Source organism: Exophiala aquamarina, assembly GCF_000709125.1.
Source record: "Exophiala aquamarina CBS 119918 chromosome Unknown aczIA-supercont1.11, whole genome shotgun sequence".
Classification (NCBI taxonomy): Eukaryota; Fungi; Ascomycota; class Eurotiomycetes; order Chaetothyriales; family Herpotrichiellaceae; genus Exophiala; species Exophiala aquamarina.
Window position 1 is genome coordinate 301,310 of NW_013550577.1, and position 20,583 is coordinate 321,892.

At 50.6% G+C, this 20,583-nt stretch overlaps 9 protein-coding genes across 9 annotated transcripts; 2 read left to right on the forward strand and 7 right to left on the reverse strand.

Moving 5' to 3' along the window:
- Positions 1-39: 39 nt before the first annotated feature.
- Positions 40-420, reverse strand: A1O9_09799 (small nuclear ribonucleoprotein E; the record flags this gene model as incomplete). Its single annotated transcript, XM_013401140.1, has 3 exons — positions 40-95; positions 144-234; positions 283-420. 3 exons carry the CDS (start codon positions 418-420, stop codon positions 40-42), a joined length of 285 nt encoding a protein of 94 aa, XP_013256594.1.
- A 498-nt stretch (positions 421-918) lies between these two features.
- A1O9_09800 (uncharacterized protein) lies at positions 919-4,108 on the forward strand (the record flags this gene model as incomplete). The annotated part of the gene is made up of 5 exons (XM_013401141.1): positions 919-1,047; positions 1,115-1,207; positions 1,258-1,536; positions 1,636-1,726; positions 1,776-4,108. The coding sequence occupies 5 exons, from the start codon at positions 919-921 to the stop codon at positions 4,106-4,108; spliced, it is 2,925 nt and encodes a 974-aa protein (XP_013256595.1).
- An 897-nt stretch (positions 4,109-5,005) lies between these two features.
- Positions 5,006-5,512, reverse strand: A1O9_09801 (uncharacterized protein; the record flags this gene model as incomplete). Its single annotated transcript, XM_013401142.1, has 1 exon — positions 5,006-5,512. One exon carries the CDS (start codon positions 5,510-5,512, stop codon positions 5,006-5,008), a length of 507 nt encoding a protein of 168 aa, XP_013256596.1.
- A 3,647-nt stretch (positions 5,513-9,159) lies between these two features.
- A1O9_09802 (uncharacterized protein) lies at positions 9,160-10,306 on the reverse strand (the record flags this gene model as incomplete). The annotated part of the gene is made up of 2 exons (XM_013401143.1): positions 9,160-9,750; positions 9,806-10,306. 2 exons carry the CDS (start codon positions 10,304-10,306, stop codon positions 9,160-9,162), a joined length of 1,092 nt encoding a protein of 363 aa, XP_013256597.1.
- Positions 10,307-11,685: 1,379 nt separating this feature from the next.
- Positions 11,686-13,011, reverse strand: A1O9_09803 (uncharacterized protein; the record flags this gene model as incomplete). Its single annotated transcript, XM_013401144.1, has 1 exon — positions 11,686-13,011. The coding sequence occupies one exon, from the start codon at positions 13,009-13,011 to the stop codon at positions 11,686-11,688; it is 1,326 nt and encodes a 441-aa protein (XP_013256598.1).
- A 517-nt stretch (positions 13,012-13,528) lies between these two features.
- On the reverse strand, positions 13,529-14,911 carry A1O9_09804 (uncharacterized protein; the record flags this gene model as incomplete). Its single annotated transcript, XM_013401145.1, has 2 exons — positions 13,529-14,063; positions 14,124-14,911. The coding sequence occupies 2 exons, from the start codon at positions 14,909-14,911 to the stop codon at positions 13,529-13,531; spliced, it is 1,323 nt and encodes a 440-aa protein (XP_013256599.1).
- Positions 14,912-15,776: 865 nt separating this feature from the next.
- On the reverse strand, positions 15,777-16,369 carry A1O9_09805 (oligosaccharyl transferase complex subunit OST4; the record flags this gene model as incomplete). The annotated part of the gene is made up of 2 exons (XM_013401146.1): positions 15,777-16,028; positions 16,082-16,369. 2 exons carry the CDS (start codon positions 16,367-16,369, stop codon positions 15,777-15,779), a joined length of 540 nt encoding a protein of 179 aa, XP_013256600.1.
- Positions 16,370-18,303: 1,934 nt separating this feature from the next.
- On the forward strand, positions 18,304-18,684 carry A1O9_09806 (uncharacterized protein; the record flags this gene model as incomplete). The annotated part of the gene is made up of 2 exons (XM_013401147.1): positions 18,304-18,414; positions 18,490-18,684. Coding segments are annotated over 2 exons (306 nt in total), but the record flags the coding sequence as incomplete, so codon positions are not given.
- A 195-nt stretch (positions 18,685-18,879) lies between these two features.
- Positions 18,880-19,851, reverse strand: A1O9_09807 (uncharacterized protein; the record flags this gene model as incomplete). The annotated part of the gene is made up of 1 exon (XM_013401148.1): positions 18,880-19,851. The coding sequence occupies one exon, from the start codon at positions 19,849-19,851 to the stop codon at positions 18,880-18,882; it is 972 nt and encodes a 323-aa protein (XP_013256602.1).
- Positions 19,852-20,583: the final 732 nt, after the last annotated feature.

A 20,583-nucleotide genomic window follows, 5' to 3' on the forward strand; every position in this document is an offset into this window, starting at 1 on the left:
CCCGCGAGATTGTGCGGAAGAACACCAGATATTGAAGTTTCAATCCAAAGATTGGATTAACGAGACGTTGTCGCCCTTGAGTAATATTTGACCTGCTGGTTATCAGTTGAAAGTTCCCTGGGGCCCAATAAGAGATTGCGCACCAAGCTGCCGTCTTTTTTCAGGCCCATCTCTTGTAGCTAGTTGGACCTCAACTGCATCATCAATGACCAGGTTCATGAATTCGTCAAAGCCCTAGATGGCCGTTAGTGCCGTAGGATGATTCCAAGAAAGGGTACGCACCCTGATCTTGCCTTCGATACGCGTGCGCAGGTTCTCATACAGCCATATCGAGACGGTGGATCGCTTTTGGAGGAGGCTGAAGATAAAATGAATGGGAGCAAGAAGGGTTTTGCGCCCGCCGCCTCCACCACGATGCATTTTGCCTGTGGGATATTTGGTTGGACGTCTGGAGAGAAGGGGGGTAGGGAAGGCGCAGTCTTAGGAGGAAGGAAAAGCGGCAGGAGCAAGAGGAGTAAATATTGCAGTAGTCGAGGAGGGAAGGTGCGCGGTTGGTTTGGGTGCGACCGACAAATGCGGAGGAAGGTGCGAGTGGGCGAGTAAGGCTGCCACTGCACCTGCCAACTGCAATCGTGTGACACAAGCCAAGGCAAATCTTCATCCAGCAACTTTCAAGTCATCCCGTCCCTTCTCTATCTGATTCTCCAAACACCAAACAATTCAAACCCACATTGCAACTTCCCATCCACATCTCTACCATTCAACCTGCTTGCTTTATTCCATTTTCCCCTTCCCTCTTGTCTCGTATCCTCATCTTTTACCGTCCATCTGCATGTTATTGTCTCGGGTGGGACCCTGAGGAAAGGCTGAACGCCGACCACTACCCCTCCCTCGTCCTCCATCCCACTTCAACGCAACATGGCTACTCAAACTGCTACCGCTGATGGCTTCGTGCCCATTCTCAAGGCATTGGCAACCATGCAGAGCAATGTTGCCGGCAAAGAGAAGGCCGAAGCCCACACTTTTCTTGAGAAATTCCAGAAATCTGTCTGTCGCATCCATCGCTATCCCGCTCCTACATCACTCCGTCATAGACTAACGCAATGCTTTCCAGTCCGAAGCATGGAATGTTACTCATGCCATACTGCAGGACGCCAAGGCTCCCGTCGAAGCAAGGCTCTTCGCTGCTACCACTCTCAAAGGAAAAGTAGGATGGCTGATCAATTCATTGTTGGAACCTATACTCAGACATATCAGATAACCTACGATCTGCATCAGCTCCCCCAGGATGCTCTCACCCCACTGCGCGACTCCCTCCTCGCTTTACTCCAAACATATGTTTCAGGCCCGAGACCGATCCGGACTCAGCTGGCGGTCTGTCTGGCAAGTCTGGCCATTCAATTACCGTCGTGGAAAGATGTCGTCGGAACCGTGGGGTCCACTGTTGGTAGTAACTTCGATGGCGGAGATTGTCTACTCGACTTCCTGCGAATCCTACCAGAAGAGGTCACTGAAGGCCGCAAAATCAACGTCTCTGTATGTTCGACCGCACAGCCTTTGATCTTCGGCTTGTCGCCATCGCAATTCTCAACACAGCCACCGATCACAATCTAATCCACCCTTTTTGCAATTTAGGAAGAGGAACTCGCCGACAGAACAAAGGAACTGCTTGAAGACAACGCTTCTCAGGTTCTCCAACTCCTGATTTCATATGCTCAATCGTCCAGTATGTCCTTGGCCAATACTGGAAATGAATCTGCTAACATAATGGCTAGCTCGTGCCGCCCACAACCCTCATCTGTACTCCTGTCTTGCTTCCTGGCTCCGGGAAATCCCTGCACTTGATGTCGTTAACTCCCCTTTGCTCAAAGAAATCATCTCCGCCTTGAAGGATCAGGATTCTTTTGAAGCCGCCGTGGACTGCATGTGTACCATGTTCCGAGACACACGAGATGTCGATGAATCACTAAGTGTCATTCAAAAGCTCTACCCAGAAATCATTCGCCTAAGGCCTTTGATCCAAGAAGCCGCGACTACTGAAGACAATGATCTGATGAAGGGTATCACTAGACTATTCACTGAAGCCGGTGAAGCTTGGATTGTCCTCATAGCCCGTCAGCCGGCACAGTTCCGAGATCTTGCTGAATGTGTCTTGGAATGCTGTCTACGCGATCAGGATCGTGAAGCAATATCCATCACTTTTATCTTCTGGTACGAGCTGAAGCAAATATTGACCCTCGAGAAATATGCTCCAGCTCGAGCATTATTGGCCGATATCTATTCTAGGTTAGTTGACATCATGATCAAGCATCTGGAATTCCCCACTCCTCAGAACGGTAACGAGAAAGATCTTTTTGATGGTGATCGTGAGCAAGAGGACAAATTCCGCTCTTTCAGGCACAATATGGGAGATGTTTTGAAGGATGCTTGCGAAGTTGTTGGCGTCTCAGAATGCTTGTCCAAAGCCTTCATCCTTATTCAAAAATGGGGACAGTTATATGGCTCTCAGGTTGCAGGAACCCAAGTTCCACACTGGCAAGAACTTGAAGCTCCACTCTTCAGTCTGAGAGCTATGGGTCGCATGGTCAGTCCAGAAGAAGGCACAATCTTACCCCAAGTTATCCCTCTTCTCACCACCGTTCCCGACCATGAGAAGCTGAAGTTTCAAGCAATCATGGCTTTGGCTCGATACACCGAATGGACTGCTCAACATCCGGAAACCCTAGAGGCACAACTCAACTACGTCATATCTGGTTTCAGCCACAATTCCCTGGAAGTTATACAGGCCTCGGCATTGGCATTCAGATTCTTAGGCACCGATTGTGCCAAACTTCTGGGAGACCATATTCCTCAATTGCACCATATTTATGAATCAGTCATCGACAAGCTCAAGCCGTCCAGCCAGGAAGAGGTCACTGAGGGAGTTGCGGCAGTCGTTGCAGTTCAACCCGTGGACAAGACATATGCGACTTTGAAAGTATTCTGTGACCCTCTTATGGCCAGAATTATGAACTTGGCTCAACAAGCCAAGGATGAAGACTCTGAGAAGGTTGTGGCTGATTACCTAGGCCTTCTCACCATCTTCTTCGACTTCGTTCAGCCTTATGTCTCTCCCACTGAGGAAAACCCGGCCGTCACATACTGCCAGGAGATACTGCCAGCTCTAGCTCATATTGCGAAAAACTTCACCCGCTCAATCCCGATATTGGAGCGCATATGCAAGTGCTGGCGGACCATGGTTATCTCTTATCGAACAGCTACTGCTCCTCTATTGCCGACTCTTGCGACGAGCATCGCTGAAGGATTTGAGGCCTCCCGACAAGGAGGTTTTCTGTGGGCCACAGATGCAGTTATTCGAGAATTTTCCTATGGTGCTGAATACGTGGATGATGCAACCAGCGAGAATGTATTCCGGTTCTTCGCACAACAAGCAACTGTCTTCTTCCGTATCCTTACGGACCTGCAACCAATTGAGCTGCCCGATGTCATTGAGGACTTCTTCAGGCTGGCATCCGATGCCGTGAGATTTTATCCAGCTAGAACGATCATGTCAAATTTTGCCGAACCCATGGTCCAGGCTTCCTTGACAGCTCTCACATTACAGTCCTTGGAACCTATCCAGGCTGCTTTACACTTCTTGAGAGACTTTTTGGATTTTGGATTTGATAACCCACCAGTGTCCAATTTTGCGGGTCCAAATGGCGAACCGACACAGACCAACCCGCCTGAAGTCCGGGCTGCAGTCAGGCAGGTTCTCAATAGTACCGGTCAACAACTAGTACACAGAGTCCTTACTGGAATGATGTTCAGCTTTCCCGAAGATGTTTTTGCCGACTCTTCTGGTGTGCTGCTTTCCCTCTTCAATTTGGTTCCTCAAGCCGCAGCACAATGGGTTCAAGGAACACTTCAGTTACTGCCTGCAGGAACGTTAAAGCCAGCAGAAGCAAGCAAACTCATGAAAGGTATCAGTGATAAGTTGCAGCAAAATGAGGCACGGAAAGTACGTGTGCTGTTGCAGGATTTCACGAATTCGTATAGGAGAAGAAATGTTGCACCGCGGGAAGGCTTGGGCCGTTTAGAAGCGACAAGATTCAGATTTAGTGGCTAACAGGTCACCTGACGGGGTCTATCAAATGAACCAGAAAATGACTGAACTTCACACGGTAACATACTGTCGTGCCAGAGCTCGCCAACATGGAGATATACAAAGCAGCTGTTTTGACGGCAACACAACTCATATCGAATTCGTAGTGGAAGCACCCATCGCAGCAGGATTTTCTCCTCCAGCCCATCCTCTTTTTCTGTTTGATACCCAACAAGCTTTGTTCCATTCGATTTATCGGCCCTGGGATGAATTACACGCTCTTCTACCGCAGTGGTGCCCAAATACAAAGAGCCAAGTCCATTTAGGGCGCACCAAATACGACAAGTGGAGCTCCTCTCGGACATTGTTCCCCCTGAATCAGACAGAAGTCGGGGTTCATTGAAACACATGTGACTCCTTTGAAGGAGGGAGTTGGTCTTCCCCGGCAGGTGCAGCTCATAGAAATACAGCCGCGGACCGATACAGAACTTAGGGATGGCCGTATAGAATAGCCGACCTCGAGGAGGATGGCTTAAACACTACCTCTGGTGTGTCTGAAGCACAGCATATGCATTTCAGACCAGAAATATGTTAGGACAAAGACGAATCCCGCCGACAATCATGGGGTCATTTGACAATCCGCTTGCTTCTCATGTGTATACTAGTGATAGCTACCTGCCAGAATCAGGAGAATGGACAGTTCGTCCAACAAGCATGGTATGTATGGTCGAATTCTCTCTCGTCCCCTGCAAATCTGATGTACATGTCTCCAATGCAACTCCGGCGTCAGTTCATCTCCCACGACCGACAATTGTAACACGTTGCTTGCCAACCAAATCCACGGGAGTGCTTGATCTTAATTCCAACGATGCAAAGCTCATCCAGAATCTCGCCGCTCTCCCCCGCCCCACACATCATCCATCACCAATGTTCCTGCCACAGCCTCCAAGCCGCCCAATAGCCCGCGATTGTCGGAACGCCGTGGCCCTTGAAGGCTGCCCACCAAAGACTCCCTCCTGCTCCCTCCTTCCCGCGTCCCTTCCCCTGCCCCTGCCCCTGGCCATACCCGGCCTTTACACTCTCATCAAAGCCGACCTCCAAAGCGGCGAAGAAGAAGTCGCCAATGCCGTTAATGCTGATGCACGCCAGGAGCACGACCACCGCGCGCCACTCGCCGTACGCCTGCAGGAGTAACAGGGCCAGGCCGAGGACGAGCTCGCGCACGGCGAAAATGTAGAAGAACGTCGGCAGTGGTCTGTCGGGGGCCTGAGGGAAGAGCGCCGAGGCGCACAGTTGCCGCGGCGAGATCCAGGACATGATGAACACCGAGAGCAGGAGGAGCGTGATGCCGTGCGTTATCAGGTACGGAAGCCCCGCGAGGGTGAGGAGGCTGGGGATTGAGGCTGTAGCTGTGGTTGTGGTTGCCATTGTGGTGGTTGACTCGGGCGTTTGTGTGTGGTTCGGAGAGCGGGTTATCCTGATGACTGAGGTGAACACGTGAACACTTATGTAGTATGAAGCAACCTCGAGCGGGAACTTTAATAGTTGCGCGTTTCGTCCTCGTGGCTTTTCTCTTATTGTTGTTCTCAGGTGTAGCCTGTTAGGTAAGTAATAGCACTGATGCCTGCTTGTCTGCCTGCCTGCCTGCCTCAACCAGCCTTGGTAGAACCCTATCTCGGAGTGGTGTGCACAGCACGGTATTGCACTTGACCAGGAAGGACTGGGTGTGGAATATGATACGAGTGGCACTGACTGACCGAGTTCGATCTCACCACTCCCTTTCTCTTTCAGCACTACGACTGCATAGACAGGAGGCTCTCTCCGAATCTACGAGTAAGACAAGAGGGAGGGGGGGGGAAAGAGTGCTTTCGAAAGAACCAGGAAGTGTGTGAGGATGCTACATGCCAGCGGGGGATACACGGAAAATATCATCTTATCATCTCTCAAACCCGCTCGATTCCACCGGTTCCGGTCATATCTAATTTTGCTGTACTTCCACTCGTATGTCCCTCTTGCTGACACCCCCACACCCCGAATCCTGTAGGGCCTACAGGTGCGAGTACGAGTACAACTTGGGCCCCTGGCATTGTTGTCCCGCCCTGGGCTATATATATCGCTTGACCTCCATTTGTTGGATACGTCTCGTACCTACTTGCACTCCTAACTTGACAAGGAACACCAGTCTGTCAGGATATGGTGGGAGATGGAGTGTTATTTAACATGAAAGCTCTCTATCTTTCCACTTTCGGTTATAATTTGATGTAGAATAATATATACTTCGATACTACAACTACCAGTAGCGCATCTCCAGGAGTTGACATGGCAGAATAGCCAAGTACATAGTCACAAGTCAAATTGGTCTAGCTGGATCGGCGCGTCTTCGGCTACCGGTACGAGCAGGATGTTACAAAAGAACATAATTAATGTCCCTGCTACATGAAAAAACGGGTGGTACTAACAAACTTTCGGAGACGGGGATGAGCTCGGTGAAAGACAGGGCTAGGGTTGTTGTGGAGCAGGTCAAGCAGAAGAAGGTTGGAACACGAGGAACTACCGAATAAAATGTAGAATACTAAGTACTTCATCATCGTCGGCCTGGATGAGGCGTGCCTCGGCATATGTATGGCACGCCTGAAGGAGGATTATTTATACACGCTAGATGGAGGACGAAGGACATAGGACTAGGAGTGCTCCGTGCCACGAAGGGGTATTTAACAATACATGTCCAAGACTAGGTTTCGGCACTGCCATCTTGGCATTGCTTTGGCTCGTAGATGGATACATGATTATGCCATGGAGCTTCGCATTCTGTTCGACCTAAAACAGCAGCATTAGCTAACAATATTTGCCGCAGGGGATTTTCGTAAGGCTGAGGCAATTGGGAGATGTCGAGTTACTGACCACCAATTGGCGCTGTGGATGCTATTTAGGGTATCCACAACGAACGAACGGGACAGAGTACTAGCTAGTAAGCTCTCTGTCCCATGCTCGTATATAGACAGCATGCAATGTTCGCGAGGTTGAAAGTGCATTTAGCTAGTAGGTCCACCCAGCGAGCAGACCCTCTTTGCGATTCACTACCTAGCTCAAGGCCCAAGAGGTTGAGATATCTAAGGTTCTGCTCAATATGGCGAGAGGGTCGACTATCTGACCCCTTGAAAGGTTCAAAGCGCTGTTTAACAGAAGATTTGGTTCGTCCTTCAAGCATTCCGCATCATCGGTTCTTTACAATAGTTGTCCGGTCGGGAGATCATCGCGAGTCATAATATATTCCATAGGCGTTACGAGTGTCCTAGCAGCCTGACGGCCCGAATTTGACATCAAGTGGCCATGAGGCGGTAAACTTCTCGAGTGCCCTTGCTAGGCTCTTAAGGCAGCAAGTCTCACGATTGCAGAATAGAGCAAAAGGCCTGTCGACCTGCTAACCTTTCAGGCTCAGATGGTCTTCTGGCTAGTTGATCTCTGGAAAGCGGAAAGGTGCACTTCGAGAATAGAGACGAGTCAGAATGGAAACAAGCTCCAGCTCAATCTAGGTCAATTGCTGTCGAAAACCTCCATTGGTTTAGTGACTGGGCGAAAATGCATTTTGGGCAGAAAGGCATGTCAGAGTCTACAAGGGCTACCATTCCAGAGCTTCCCGGGATCTTCCTGCTGTGAGAGACAGCTAGGACTGCCAGGCGAGCGGCCCAGTTACCATGAGCCCTTACAACGCCGATGTTATCAGGTTGATCAAGAACCTACTCCCACGAATCGATTGAAGTCGTCACTCCAGCTTCCTCACTGCTACAGAAACAATTTGCTGACCACCGCACGATCTTCGATTGGAGTATCGACAAGATATCTAGATCAGCGACCCATTCCCCACGGTCGTGAACAGATACTACGGTTTCAACGTAGAAAATGGTTCCATCCATCCTTCCTTGATCTTGACTGTGGACAGGTCTTCTCCAATTCGGGAAGGACAAATGAAGTGAGGTGCCTTGGAAGTTGTTTTCTCTGCTGTGATTGTAGACGTTATCTGGAACCAGACGTGAGTCATGGCCCAGGGCCCTGACCTTTGGGTTGTGCGCTAGGCGGTACCATCAGCGATATTCCTGGCATCCCACCATTGCCAGTCAATCTCTGGATGGGCGATCAAATTCCCGGGGGCATGAGGGATCAGCGAGGAGAGATGCATCAACGAAAATTGAGTTACCGAATGAAATGGCCATGGTATGCTCAAAACAAAGCGGTGATATGTCGTGTATGCGAGATTCAATTGACACCATGCATGCAAAACGTGGCCCATTGCAAGAGTCTGAGGTATCCACCATGATGTGCCATTTTGCTGTACAGAGAGACATCGAAGCAACTTGAAGTGGGATGATGTGATCTCTGAAAGGCGCAAAAGTTCTTTCAGCAAATGCAAGCGCAGCTAATGCAGTGACATTATCAACATGTAGACTTCTCCTTTCGAGCAAAACAGGCATGTCTTGATTATAGGCCTCGTCCATGCTGCAGTTTGCCGTAACGTAATAGGAAAGGTATTGATAGAGTGGTTCGCGATTGATATTTCTCTCATCAAGTAGCGTATTCGCTTCGTCGATACTAACCTGCGAGTTGGCAGAAATATTTGCTGCTATCAAATATTCACTACAGTCGGCTTCATAACCAGCTGGCACTTGTATGTATAAGGCGAACGAGTAAGGGTCTCCGTTGCAGAGACTGAATGCTGCCTGGGTGAATCCGTGTTCATCTGTAGAGGAAGGATAAGCGCACGTGCATTGCGCTCGTGATGAAATGAGGTAGGGACAAGTATCACCTAGAGGCCCCAATGAATCCGAGTGGTGTCGTATTAGCATTAGCTGAGGATTCCGCCACAAGAAGGAACTGTGGTCCAACTCTGGGAAGCAGACCACGTCACTGCAATCAAACATTATGCGGTGAGATTTCCGTGGGGGGATAGAGCGATGTTCACAAGTACAAATCAAACATCCATATGGACAGTACTGTGACTTGCTCGTAAGACAAGATCCATCGCAGCCTTGGTTGCTTGCATCGCAGTCAATGCAATGCACCCGATCTTCTATGGGTGCTCAAGTGTAGTGTACCTCTTCAGTTTTGACGGATTCATCAAGTGAACATTTAGATGACCTTTTTCGATGTGGAATAGAGGTACAGTAGGCATATGTGGGGAAAAGCGGATTTTTGCAATATCGTATCACATATTTAGCGTCTCGAATTTTCATAGCACAAGCCACCTCTCTGAGATGCAAGATACCCTTTTCGGCTCCAGGTTTTAACGACAATGCCTGTAAAAGCGGAGATCTGCGAAGGCCGAAGAAGAGGCTGCGCTGAGTCTTATGAAAAGACAGGAAGTTCTGAGCCCGCCTCCGACCCCAGGTGATGAGCTGGGAGCAATGCTGGTCATTTTCTGCCTTCAAAGCCAAGAATTTGCGACTTGCACTTGCACGCAGTTCAAGCCATGGAAAGCTTGCAGGCTTCCCAATAGGCTTCACTAAGTCATATAATTTGACCAGCCTATTTGCGATTGCGATCTCTTCGTCTCTGGAGATCTCCCAAGCCCAGAAAAGGCTGGCAAAAGCCACTACCAGAAGCTCGTCCGTGGAGACGCGATCAGTTCCGGCACGGGAGTGAACTTTTGCTTCGCGGTCGTAAAGGCGGTACTGCGATAAGGTCAAAGACCAGTACATTCCCATGTCTTCATTTTTGCTCATGTACTGTAGCCCTATGGTAATGATACCGCCGACTTGCACGAGGGGGTCGTGAAACTCCACCGATTTTGCAGAGCTCCCCAATGCCATAAGGTGTGTGTGGGTAGATATGCCATGCTGACAGTGCCAGAAGAACTGATCCATTAAATGCTTCTTGCGGCCTTCCCTGTACGAGACTTTCCATTCCAACAAGAGAGTGGCGCCATACATTAATGACATTTTGATAGGTGGTTTTCCCTTCACCAACGTTGACACAGATATTCTTGACAATGAGCATCATCTGCTTATTCGCCCGCTGTTTCACTCCCTCCGCGCTATGTAGCCACGAGCGAGCGCTAGCGTCCCACTTAGCAAGTTCTTCTCTAGTGATGTCCTGGCGAGCAGCCATGAAAGTGGGAATGAATTGCGGCCGATCATCAATTGACTGGGAAATTTCAGCTTGCCGTTCGTTCACCAGTTCTACCCATATCGAAATTGCTTTGTCGGCTTCCCAGGCTCGGGCAAGCATGCATGCTAGAAGATGCATAGAAAGGACGGCATGTGCTCCAGCATTGACTGTTCCAGAAGTTGCTGCGGCCCATAAGGACGACCCATCGATGCCGATGAAATCTGCAAAAGCGCCTTTGGGGTTGGCTTTCGGGCCGCGTGCTATCTCCGATGACCGAGTCCCATAAGCCTTGAGTAAGTTGGGCGTCGAAGGCACAAGAGCCTCGAAAAGTGCACCAAGCTTCCGAGCCGTCTTGTGGAATTTCCCTGCTTCGGCATCATCGCGACGCCGCAAGGATAGACTGTTGCCAATCGTGCGGAATTCTTTAGGTGCCTTCAAACTTGAACAAAGTGAAATCGAAGTTGAGGTTGGCTAAAGCTATTGTGTTTTCGTTGTTGGCGCTGAAGATAGAATTTGTAAGGCGATCCAATGTCGACAATTCTTGCAGCGATGAGATAGAGAACAGGCAAGATCGCAGAAGTTGACTGAGTAGGGAAGAAACCGAAAAATCTGGTCACTTCCCTTTCCCACAGTCAGGCTTAATAATGTTTGAAAGCGTCACGGACTTTATTGGGGACGTGAGACTCGTTGGTTGAGTGTCTCCAGGCTCAACACAAAATATGAGCCTTGTGTGTAGAGCTCTCAAAGTAGCCCATGATACAACAGCCATCCAAGCCAGGCGGGGATTGAGTTGCAGAATACGAGTCTGCCTCATGCTTGAAGAAAGTGGGAGGCAGAGTTAAAGCTGTGCTGTGCTTGCAGCAATCCTGGAGAAATCAGGTCATGTTGGCAGGCGTGGTTCGACTTGATACGCAGGGATGATGGGCTAAAGTCGGCGTCAGGGGCAAGCACGCCACGAAGCGCCCTGCCCACCACTGAGAGAGAACATGTGATCAGCAGCATTGACCGATGCATCTTGGTGGCAGCTGGTGCCTGGGCCCATATAGTGGCTGTTTGGGTCAGTTGCTTGAGGGTAGTTGCATGGCTGGGGACGGCATCTTCAAGTTTGTTGCAATAGAAGGATTGAGCGTTGATGCCAATTGAGCGATGTTGTCGACACAAGGTTCCACACCACGTGATGTCCGCCCATTCACAGCCTTACGCACCATGACCGGCCAATACGTCTCGCTCGCTATTCGGAATGAGATACGGAGTACTTGAGTTGAAGTCTTGAAATTCTTCGTATCTTGTCGAAATACCATTTCTCTATCCAAACCCACTTTGCACAAAACAGCCGTGTACGATGATGGCGAGAATCCCGGGGCCTCAGTTGACTCCAGAAGTCTCTTGAGTGCAATTCCGCTTCTAACGCCACCTGCACCTTGCATGTACATCAAATCGTCCATGGTCCCCATCTCACTCCCGCTACGTTGTTTGGAAAGTAGCGATGACCAAGGCTATCATCTCTTCCTCACCACACCCAAAAGCACCGAAATGTCATCCAGTTTTCCACCTTCAGCAGGCAGACCTTCATCGAGAGCTCGTTCCATGTAAGGACTCTCAGCGTTGGGGTCTTGGGCAATCTCCCTAGCAGCATTCATCAGAGTGCGGGCAACGTAGACGATGCCATCCTTGGCCTCTGCGTCGCCGGCGGTCCACTTGGCAACACTGTCGCAGAGCGTCGAGCATATCTCATGTTCCCAGAGATTATCTGTGACACCGTCACTCAGGACGGCGATGAGATCGTCGGTTTCAACTGGCACTGCATCAGTCACGGCGTTTCCCACGGGCGTGTCGGGTGAATTGGTGCCGAGCTGTCGTGGGCAGTCAAACCAGTGCCATTGTTCTTTGGACTGGTATAGAACGCTCGAGGTGGATGGGCGGATGATCAGGACCTTGCAATCACCCAAAGTCGTGGCGAGCACAACAGGTGTGAGCTCAGGGTCAGAAAGCTTGTAGTGAAGCAAGGCTGAGGAGGCGGTGGTGGTTCCGAGTATGTCATTACTAGTGGACTCTTTCCCATCACATGCTTCTTTCGGCTCTGGCTTTGTGCCGTCGGATTCGGGAGATGAGCCCGTCTCGATGCCCTCCCCTTCAAGCATGGCATCTGCCTTTCCTCTGGTAGCGACCTTGGTTTCTTCGAATGCGGTCTGCAGGTTCTGGATGGGATTAAGGTCCTCCAATTTGACATCTTTTCCTCCGTTCACAAAGGTTTTCTCCACCTCCACGGCCCAGAAATGTGCAATCAACCGTGACCACAGTGCAGCATTTCCACGCTCTTTCTGCGCCCATGCGCCCACACCGTCATTAACGGCTAGGAAATTCTGATCGCCAATGATGATGGCATCATCCCCGTTTGTGATACCCCTCACGGGGGCTCCATTAACGTGCGGTCGGCGTCCGCGGACAGGGTTGTGGGTTGTCAAAGGATCAGAGAATGATCCGGAAGGTAGTGTGACGAATGGGGGAGGGAACGCTCGGGAGGGACGTTTGGCGAAGATGGAGTAACCAGTTTCCAGGTAGAATGGGGAGTCGTTGAGTGAAGGACTCACGGATGTGGCTTCATCGTCCTTGGGTGTGGTTGTGCTTCCTTCGGAGATCAGATGGCGGCGGCTGCTCTTTTCTGCAAGGGTAAAGACCGCTCGAGTAGACTGAGTCGATCGTCTCGACCGGACAACAACTTGACGTGAGGCAACGGCAGGGAGAGGGGACAAAGAAATTCGAGAGAATGCTGGGTTGATGGCTGCTACAGCATGCTTGGATGATCGGGCCACCGGAGTGAGCATAGGACTGTCACAGCGCTCTCATAATGAGATGCGCCGGGAGAGCACTGCAGGTTTCGAGAGGAGAGGGAAATGGTGGTAAAAGGTATAAAGGTAGAAGGGAGTTGAGAAGATAATGGAGCAAATAGCAATGGAGCAGGTGTGAAGGGCGAGGTCCTCACCTTACATTGGTCCCTTTGTGCCTAGGATGGAGGACGGAGTACTTCGCGGTGAACTATCCAACGAAAAGGCGGAGAGGGAATCCACACACGTGTTTCTGCCAGTCGTCAAGAGCCAAAGGCGCGGATATCGCCGGGGGTCCACGGACGCCTAACAAGCCGCACGGAAGGGCTATTTAAGGGTAGTCCAATGCACATCCACCACCCAAACGGCCCTGGCGCTATGGGCGCCCTCTAGCCGACATCGATCCCGTCACAGACTTGGCTTTGTGGGCACAAGCATTCCCGGCAGAACATTAATCCATCGCACTATCAAATATGCAGCACGGTCGTATTTCTGGGGCTGACACAAGATTTCATGGCTATTCAACGACCACCACAGGGTTATCCTTTCTCCTCCTCCAGCTAGAATGCGCCATCGGATCACTCATCAGGTTCATCCAAGTCTTGACGTTCGATGACTGAGGCCCATGATTGAGTGCTGCCGCCTCAGCCGCCAACTGAGCATACTTAATCGTCCCCCTTTGGCTCCCCATCGAGTTGTAAGTCAATGCCGCGTGGCCATACGCGAAGTCGAGAAACCCATCGAGTTCCTCCTCAAGGTACACTTTGACCAATCGTTCCGCCTGCTTGACACTGGCTTGCGAATCAGCTGCCCAGTTCCCAAGGCTTTGCTGCAGATTGTGGATTTCAAGCAGAGACTGGTCGGTAGCTTCGCCCTTTTGACAGCGTGAGCAGGTGCATGTGAAGCGGAAGGCGTCTTGTAGGTACTCTTGTCGCACGTTGTGTGGGCGGAACGGCGGCGAGTACGCGATTGTGATTTCTTCGTCTCGAGCAATTGGCCGGGCTGCACGCACGACATGCGTGAGCATGTCCGACTCGAGGTAGTATTGCGCACTATGATGCTGATTAGCATCATGGTCATAGTACTTTGAGACAATGATAAGGATCCCTTACTTTGGTGCACACGCATGGTTCAGCCTAGAAGACTCTGGGAAGACTGCGAGATGCATCAGTCCGCCCACCTGCATCTCGAACGCATTCGCTTTCACCACGTCCTGCACAACCACACTCGGATCATTGTAGTACTTCGCAAGGCTGAGGTAGTGCTCTTGACTTGCTGTTGGCAACTGCTTCAGTCCAATCTGTAAGAACTTTTCCCGTTCCATGGTCGTAAGCACATTCTCCGCGTGGGCTAGCAGGTAGGGTGTAAACGCAGTGACAAGATCCCCGCGTTTCAGGTCTTGCTTCGCCAGCATGCCGATGCCTTTTCCTGGCAGCTCTTTGGTGTACCAGGGTCCTTCTGGGCTATTGATTCCGCGTTTCTCAAGAACTCCGGCATCATGGAACGGTAGCAATCCTGCGGCCTCTTCGGCTATCTTCGGTGTCGTGAAGATAGAGATGCCTCGCCCGTGGCTGAATGTTGCATTTGTATAGACACACAGCTCACTTTCTAGCACCTCTAGAAACTCTGTACACACAGGTTCATAAGACCAGCGGCCATGCCAGTCTTCAGCGGTCGGAGCATTCTGCGACGTGGAATTCAATTGAATGGACTGTACGAGCTGCTCCTGTTCGCTCTTGTAGATAACATCGTCGCTGAGAGAGCCAATCTCGGTACTTATCTCGTGATTGGGCACTGACTGGCTTTGTTCTTTCGTCGGTATCCGCACTTCGTCGGGTGTAGATGCCACCACAGTCGAGAATAGTGCAAACGCAAGTTTCTGCACAAGTTCACTCTTCATATTTGTTGGTTTTGCGCGAGATTAGACTGTAAGAATTCTTGAATCTGTCATACTGGAAATGATCATGAGGAGGATCAATATTTAGCACTCTGGAGTTGGCCATGAAACACTTGGCCTCCTCTTTGTTTCATGTTGGAACTTCCCCTATCCGGCGCCATGGCTGTTCGCGGACGACGAGGACGTCTCACAACCATCGAACAAGTTAGACAAGGCTTAGGAATACCTTACACCCTCATACACAAACTTGACACTTATTTAACATAATTTTTGGGGCGGGGTCAATGTGTGATGACAACGGCTGAGGCTTGACCCTAAAAAGGGGGTTAATATTTGCTGGTAGCACGTCTGACAGAAGAAGAGTTCTGCCTAATGGTTGTCATTCATGTCGCGTCAAAAGAATTATTGCTGGCCGTAAGTCCGTAAGTCCTATCGCTGTTTTCCTTGTGCTACCTCGTCTAATAGTATACAAGCACTAGCAATCTGTTCCCTAGAGTTCCGTGCTTCGCTCCATGTGCTCCATGAGATAGGGACATTATAGAGATATTCCACGGCGAGTGTGCGTGATAGCAAGCCGGACTTTAGACTGGGCATAGCTGCGTTCCCCTGGTTGATACAAGAAATTGGCTGAGATTTGCCCTTCCATTAAACGGGTAGTCCATATTGCGCTTTTCGAAGGTAGTTCTTTGATCACGTTCCGCTGTTGCGTCTGCCCGAACATGTGTCCCAAAGCCAGCACGAGCCGATTGAAATCTTCTAAGATGGTTGGTAATACATAGTACCTGGCTCAGGCGATCTCACAAACGCCCCAGAGATGGATTGAAACTTTTGTTCTTCCGCTTTTATATCCAGCCAAACAGCATCTAACCTAGTTGATGAAGTTGACACAGAACCCGTGCAAGATAAGGCTGCCGAAGATGAAATCGGCAAAGGCTCTCTCCGTGCTGACTTTGCCATTCTCAACCAGCTCTCCGCTTACAGTATCAATGGATTTTGATGAAGTTTTCTTCGCTGTAGAAGCACCACTAGGTGGAAGCTCGGAGGTCTGCATTCGCAGCGAGGCAGTAAGCACGAATTGACCGACGGCTGCGCTGAATCCGGAAAGGAAAGCATTGAAGGGCTATCAGGGAGTCAGTCGATGTGATCAAGCACCAATATAGTAATTCAACGTACGTAATTTCCAGCCAGCACGCAATACAGGAATTGCAGCACTCCAACTACCACCAACCATGCCATAAAGACGTCGAGTAGGATTGTCCGCGAGGGCGTGTCTTGGACGTATCTATTCCACACATGAATTATGATCTCCTGAGGGGAGGACCGAGGCGATAGCGTGCTTTGAGGTGCAGGTTTCGCTGCTGGTGGTGCAGGCGTAGAGACAGGACCAGAGACAGGTTTAGCTGGGGCGGTCGCAGCCGTTGTCTTGGGAACGGGAGAATGAGTGGCGGGTTTTTTGGCCATTGCGAAGACAGACGTAGGATAAGAGTCGTCTGTATTGACTGCCCACGTCTCGGTCGAGGTGTTGTATCTATTTCAATGGAATTCTGATGATAGCATTGCGGCGGATGAAGCCAGATATTGCCAAGACGAGTGACAATTAACGCCGACCTCATCCCGGATCGGGCCCAGGGCGATGCCGCCCTGTGCCCGGCGAGCTCTAATTTTGCCAACTGATCTTTTCATTTTACCAACACCAACATCTTGGAGGAGGCTCGATTAGTATTTAGCTTAATATGTACTGCCGTGCCTCACTGAGTAGTGCTCGGTAAATAATAAACAAGTAATGTAAATCAAGAACTACTAAAGTCGACAAGGTACGCTTTAGGCCTACTTAGGTTGCCTCCTACCGTTGCATGCGCTCTCCAAATGTGCTCCAGCCGACTTGTTCCAGCTTGTTGGGTAGACGCTCAAGCACGAGATTGTCGGATTGATGGCACAATCTGCGGTAGATGCTCGTGGAATAAGTGCACTTGATTCTTTTATCTTCTGTTCTTTCGCTGCTGCCTTCAAAGACAGTCTGAAACTATGAGCTTATATCCAAGATTGAAGATGCAGTTCTACGGCTTAGCGAGGTGGAAAAGTGATTGAAAAGATCCTGTGTGAGAACGCTTCAATGGGACCGATGGGAACAATGTCAATAAGTTCTCTATATTAAGATGGTAGCTAAGCGGTCCTTAGACGCAGGGTCCTTACCAGGAAACTTCCCGGACTGTTGGAAGTAAGAAGAAAGCAGGCTACACGCAGTCCGACGAAGGGGGTCTTCTCGGTGAATGCTTGGCGGGCCTTGGCTGTCCGTGACATGGCTGACTGAGCAAAAAGAAACGGCTAGGATTTTCGCAAAAAAGTAACTATTGTGTCTCTCGAACTGTGTTCCTGTTAGGACGAGGAAATCATTGTGAGGAGAGATTCAAACATACCCGGAATCGAGCCGGTGACCTTTCGGTAACAATCAAGCAATTACAGCCGAACGTGATAGCCAACCTGAGCATGTTAGTTAAGGGTTGGAACCAGATAGTTATGGCTGAAACTTACTACACCATCGAGAGGTTTTGGTGCTAATAGTTGGGCAACTTCCGGCACATTATAGCTATGTACTCCTATTTTTATGGCCAGCCCTGGAAGGCCGGCAATAGCCGGTCGGAAGCATTTGAAGCATTATCACATTTCACATTTCACTACTGTCAGATTGCCGTATGTCCAGTCATGATCTTTCCTGACTCTTTTGGATTCGGGACTCGAGGTCTCTCAATGTGCTCCCTTCACTAGGTCTCTCCGAAGCAACAACTGACAGTGAAGGACAGACGATCATGGGTATATGTGGTAGCATACTCCTTCCCGGCTATTGCCTAGGCTCCTGGCACAATCTTCTCCAGTACCTTCTTTCAACTTCAGACAACTTCCTACTCCAGAAAATCTCCTACAATACTCCTTACACTGTAACTTACTCTTTACCTTAGATCCTAGAACAGACTACTAATGGCGCCGTACGGGGAGCCCACTGCCCACCTAATACAGCGCCTCTTGAAGATACTACTCCGTAGATAAACCATCAACTGGGCCCCCGTCAATTTTCTAAGTGTCACTCCCGGCTAAACGCCTGGGCGAGCTCCTACCGCAAGTCCTTAAAGCGTATCTAAGCGGTTCAGCCTTGCAGGGTGCGGGCGGACACAAGGGCAGGAACGACACCGAGCGACTCGGCCGGCGGATGGTGTCATTCCGGAATCCAACCCAATCAACAATCCGGAATTCAACCACAGACTACATAAAAGACCCCTCCTTCCAGCACCACGAAGCGATCCTCCAAGACCACCCCTTCGGAGATTCTTATGCAGCTTCATCATGGTACGTATGATCAGAGATCCAAAGACCGCGAGGCTAACATCCCACAGGCCGACGAAACACCCGCATACATCTTAGGCGCTCTGACCTCTGTCGGTGGAGTGACTGGCTACGTTCGCACAGGTTCAGTCCCCAGCATTGCTGCAGGTCTGACTGTCGGCGCATTGGTATGAGACGAGCCACCCAATTCCCTGGACCGCCTCCAGATTCCCCTTCCTTGCCGATCCTGACAATACTCTTAGTATCTCCTGGGTGGCTTCCGCATCGCCAAACGACAAACCTATGGTGTCGAGCTTGCCCTCCTCGCCTCGGTCCTCCTGGCCGGCAGCAGCATTCCCCGTGCAATCAAAACGGGCAAGCCTCTCCCAGCCGGCCTCAGTGTCCTCGCAGCCACAGGTCTCTTCATTTACGGTCGGGCGTTCCTAGCAAAAGCATGATCGGGGGACAAAAAGCAATCATATAAAAAGTGTAATCCAGACAGCAAAGAAATGGTCCGAACAAAACATCCAATTTCTGTCTATGTTTGATCTCGATGGGGTCTCTCATAAAACCCTCTATTTCGCTTTTTCTCCAGCACCAATACGCCTCGCCTCGCCATGATTGTATTCGATAGTAGATGTGCCAGCTTCGAACTACTCATCCAGTCTGAGCGACGGTGGTTCAGCAGTGCGGGTTTGCTCAGACGCAGGGTCTTTGCCCACGCCCGTCTTCCCCCTTCCTCGCTTCCCTCTCCTTGTTCGCTTTTTTCTTTCTCCCTCTTCGAGCGCTGGACCACCCTCCGAGCCCCTTGTCTGCTCACTGCTGGTCGTGACTTTTTTCTTCTTCCTCACGCTCAGCGGGTTGGGTCCTTTCGCCCTCGTCATTCCGCGAACCTTCAGCCCCTGTGCCTGTTGCTCTCGCTCAAGTAAGATATCCTCAAGCTCATCATTACTCCCATCATCAGCACCCTCCCCCCTCTTCCTCTTCCTCGTGTCCACCAACCCCTCGGAGAACTTCGCCTTCTCAGCCTTCGTCCTCGTCCTCTCGCTCGCGCCACTCAACTCCTCCAGTATCATGACACTCCTCTTGACATAGACCACCGGCACGCCGGGAATCATCCTCGCGCGCTCCCTCACATCGAAATACCCCTTCCGCTTCAGCTCCCTCTCGTCCGGTTCCGCTGTCGCCAGGATGTAATGCTGCTTATTCTTCGCGAGCTCGTTCCCATGCGGCTGGCCAGCCAGTAAATCAAGTAGACAGCGACTCTCTCCGATCACGCCGAGCTCCTCGCCCTCATTATTCTTGTGCTTGCAGTAGCGCATCGGTGCCTCCAGCGGCGGCGGCAGGAACTCCGGCCTTCCTCTTGGGCGTCCATCGCCGACTTTCGTCTTTTCCTTTTCCTTCTCAAAGTCGGCCATCACTTTCGCGATCGTGCACTGTGTTATGAACAGCCGGCACTGCCCGTGCAGCGTGTTCTCGAGGTAACGCTGGAGCGGCATGTGGAACGAGTGGCATGCTTTGAGGAAGTGTGAGTCAAGCAGGACCTGGTACGGCTCGCGGAACGAGAACGCCTGCTGGTACGCCGACATGACCTTGCGGTACTTCTTGCTGCGTTTGGCGCGCATCTTGTGCTACGGTTTGCGGCGGAGGGCTTTGGAGACGGATTTCCTTTTTATTCTCAAAGGATCGCAACTTCGCGTATGTGTTTTTTGGTTCTTGTGGTCACTAACTTGCACGAGGAAGACTAGGAGGGACGGGCTGAAGAAAACGAGGGAGGGATGTCGAAGTTTCAGCGTGCGCGGATTTTGCGGGGCAATTCCACCCACGCCCAAACAAAATGCTTGTCAAATGTCTACGTACTACGATGGAGCGACTGCGCACCGCCCAGCACTTCAAGGCAAGGGTGTGATCGGCCTGTAGCAAGGCAGTCATAGTCATGATTGGTGGCATAATCTACTTTGCTCGATTATACTCTAGCTAGCCAGAAAGCAAGTGGGTAAGAATATGAAACACATTTCATTTTTCGAATGTGCTTTGTGCTTGAAACCGATCTAGCACCTCCGTTTTTATATCTCGTCCCAATCCAAACGCTGAAATGAGTGCCTCAAGGGGTAAATAATGGGGAAGGGGGCGGATGGGGGGGGAGATATCATAAATTCGTGCAATCCTGGCTTGAACGCGAACCAAAAACACGGCACAAGCGTGCCTACGTACATCCCCAGGAACTCATCCACAATGAAAGACCATTTTGCGATGGCTTCGCGGTGGCAACATCTCGATATCTGAAACAAACATTGTCCTGTCAGTTTGTAACATGGGAAACTCTAACGAACGGACTCTTTCCCAAATAGTGTACC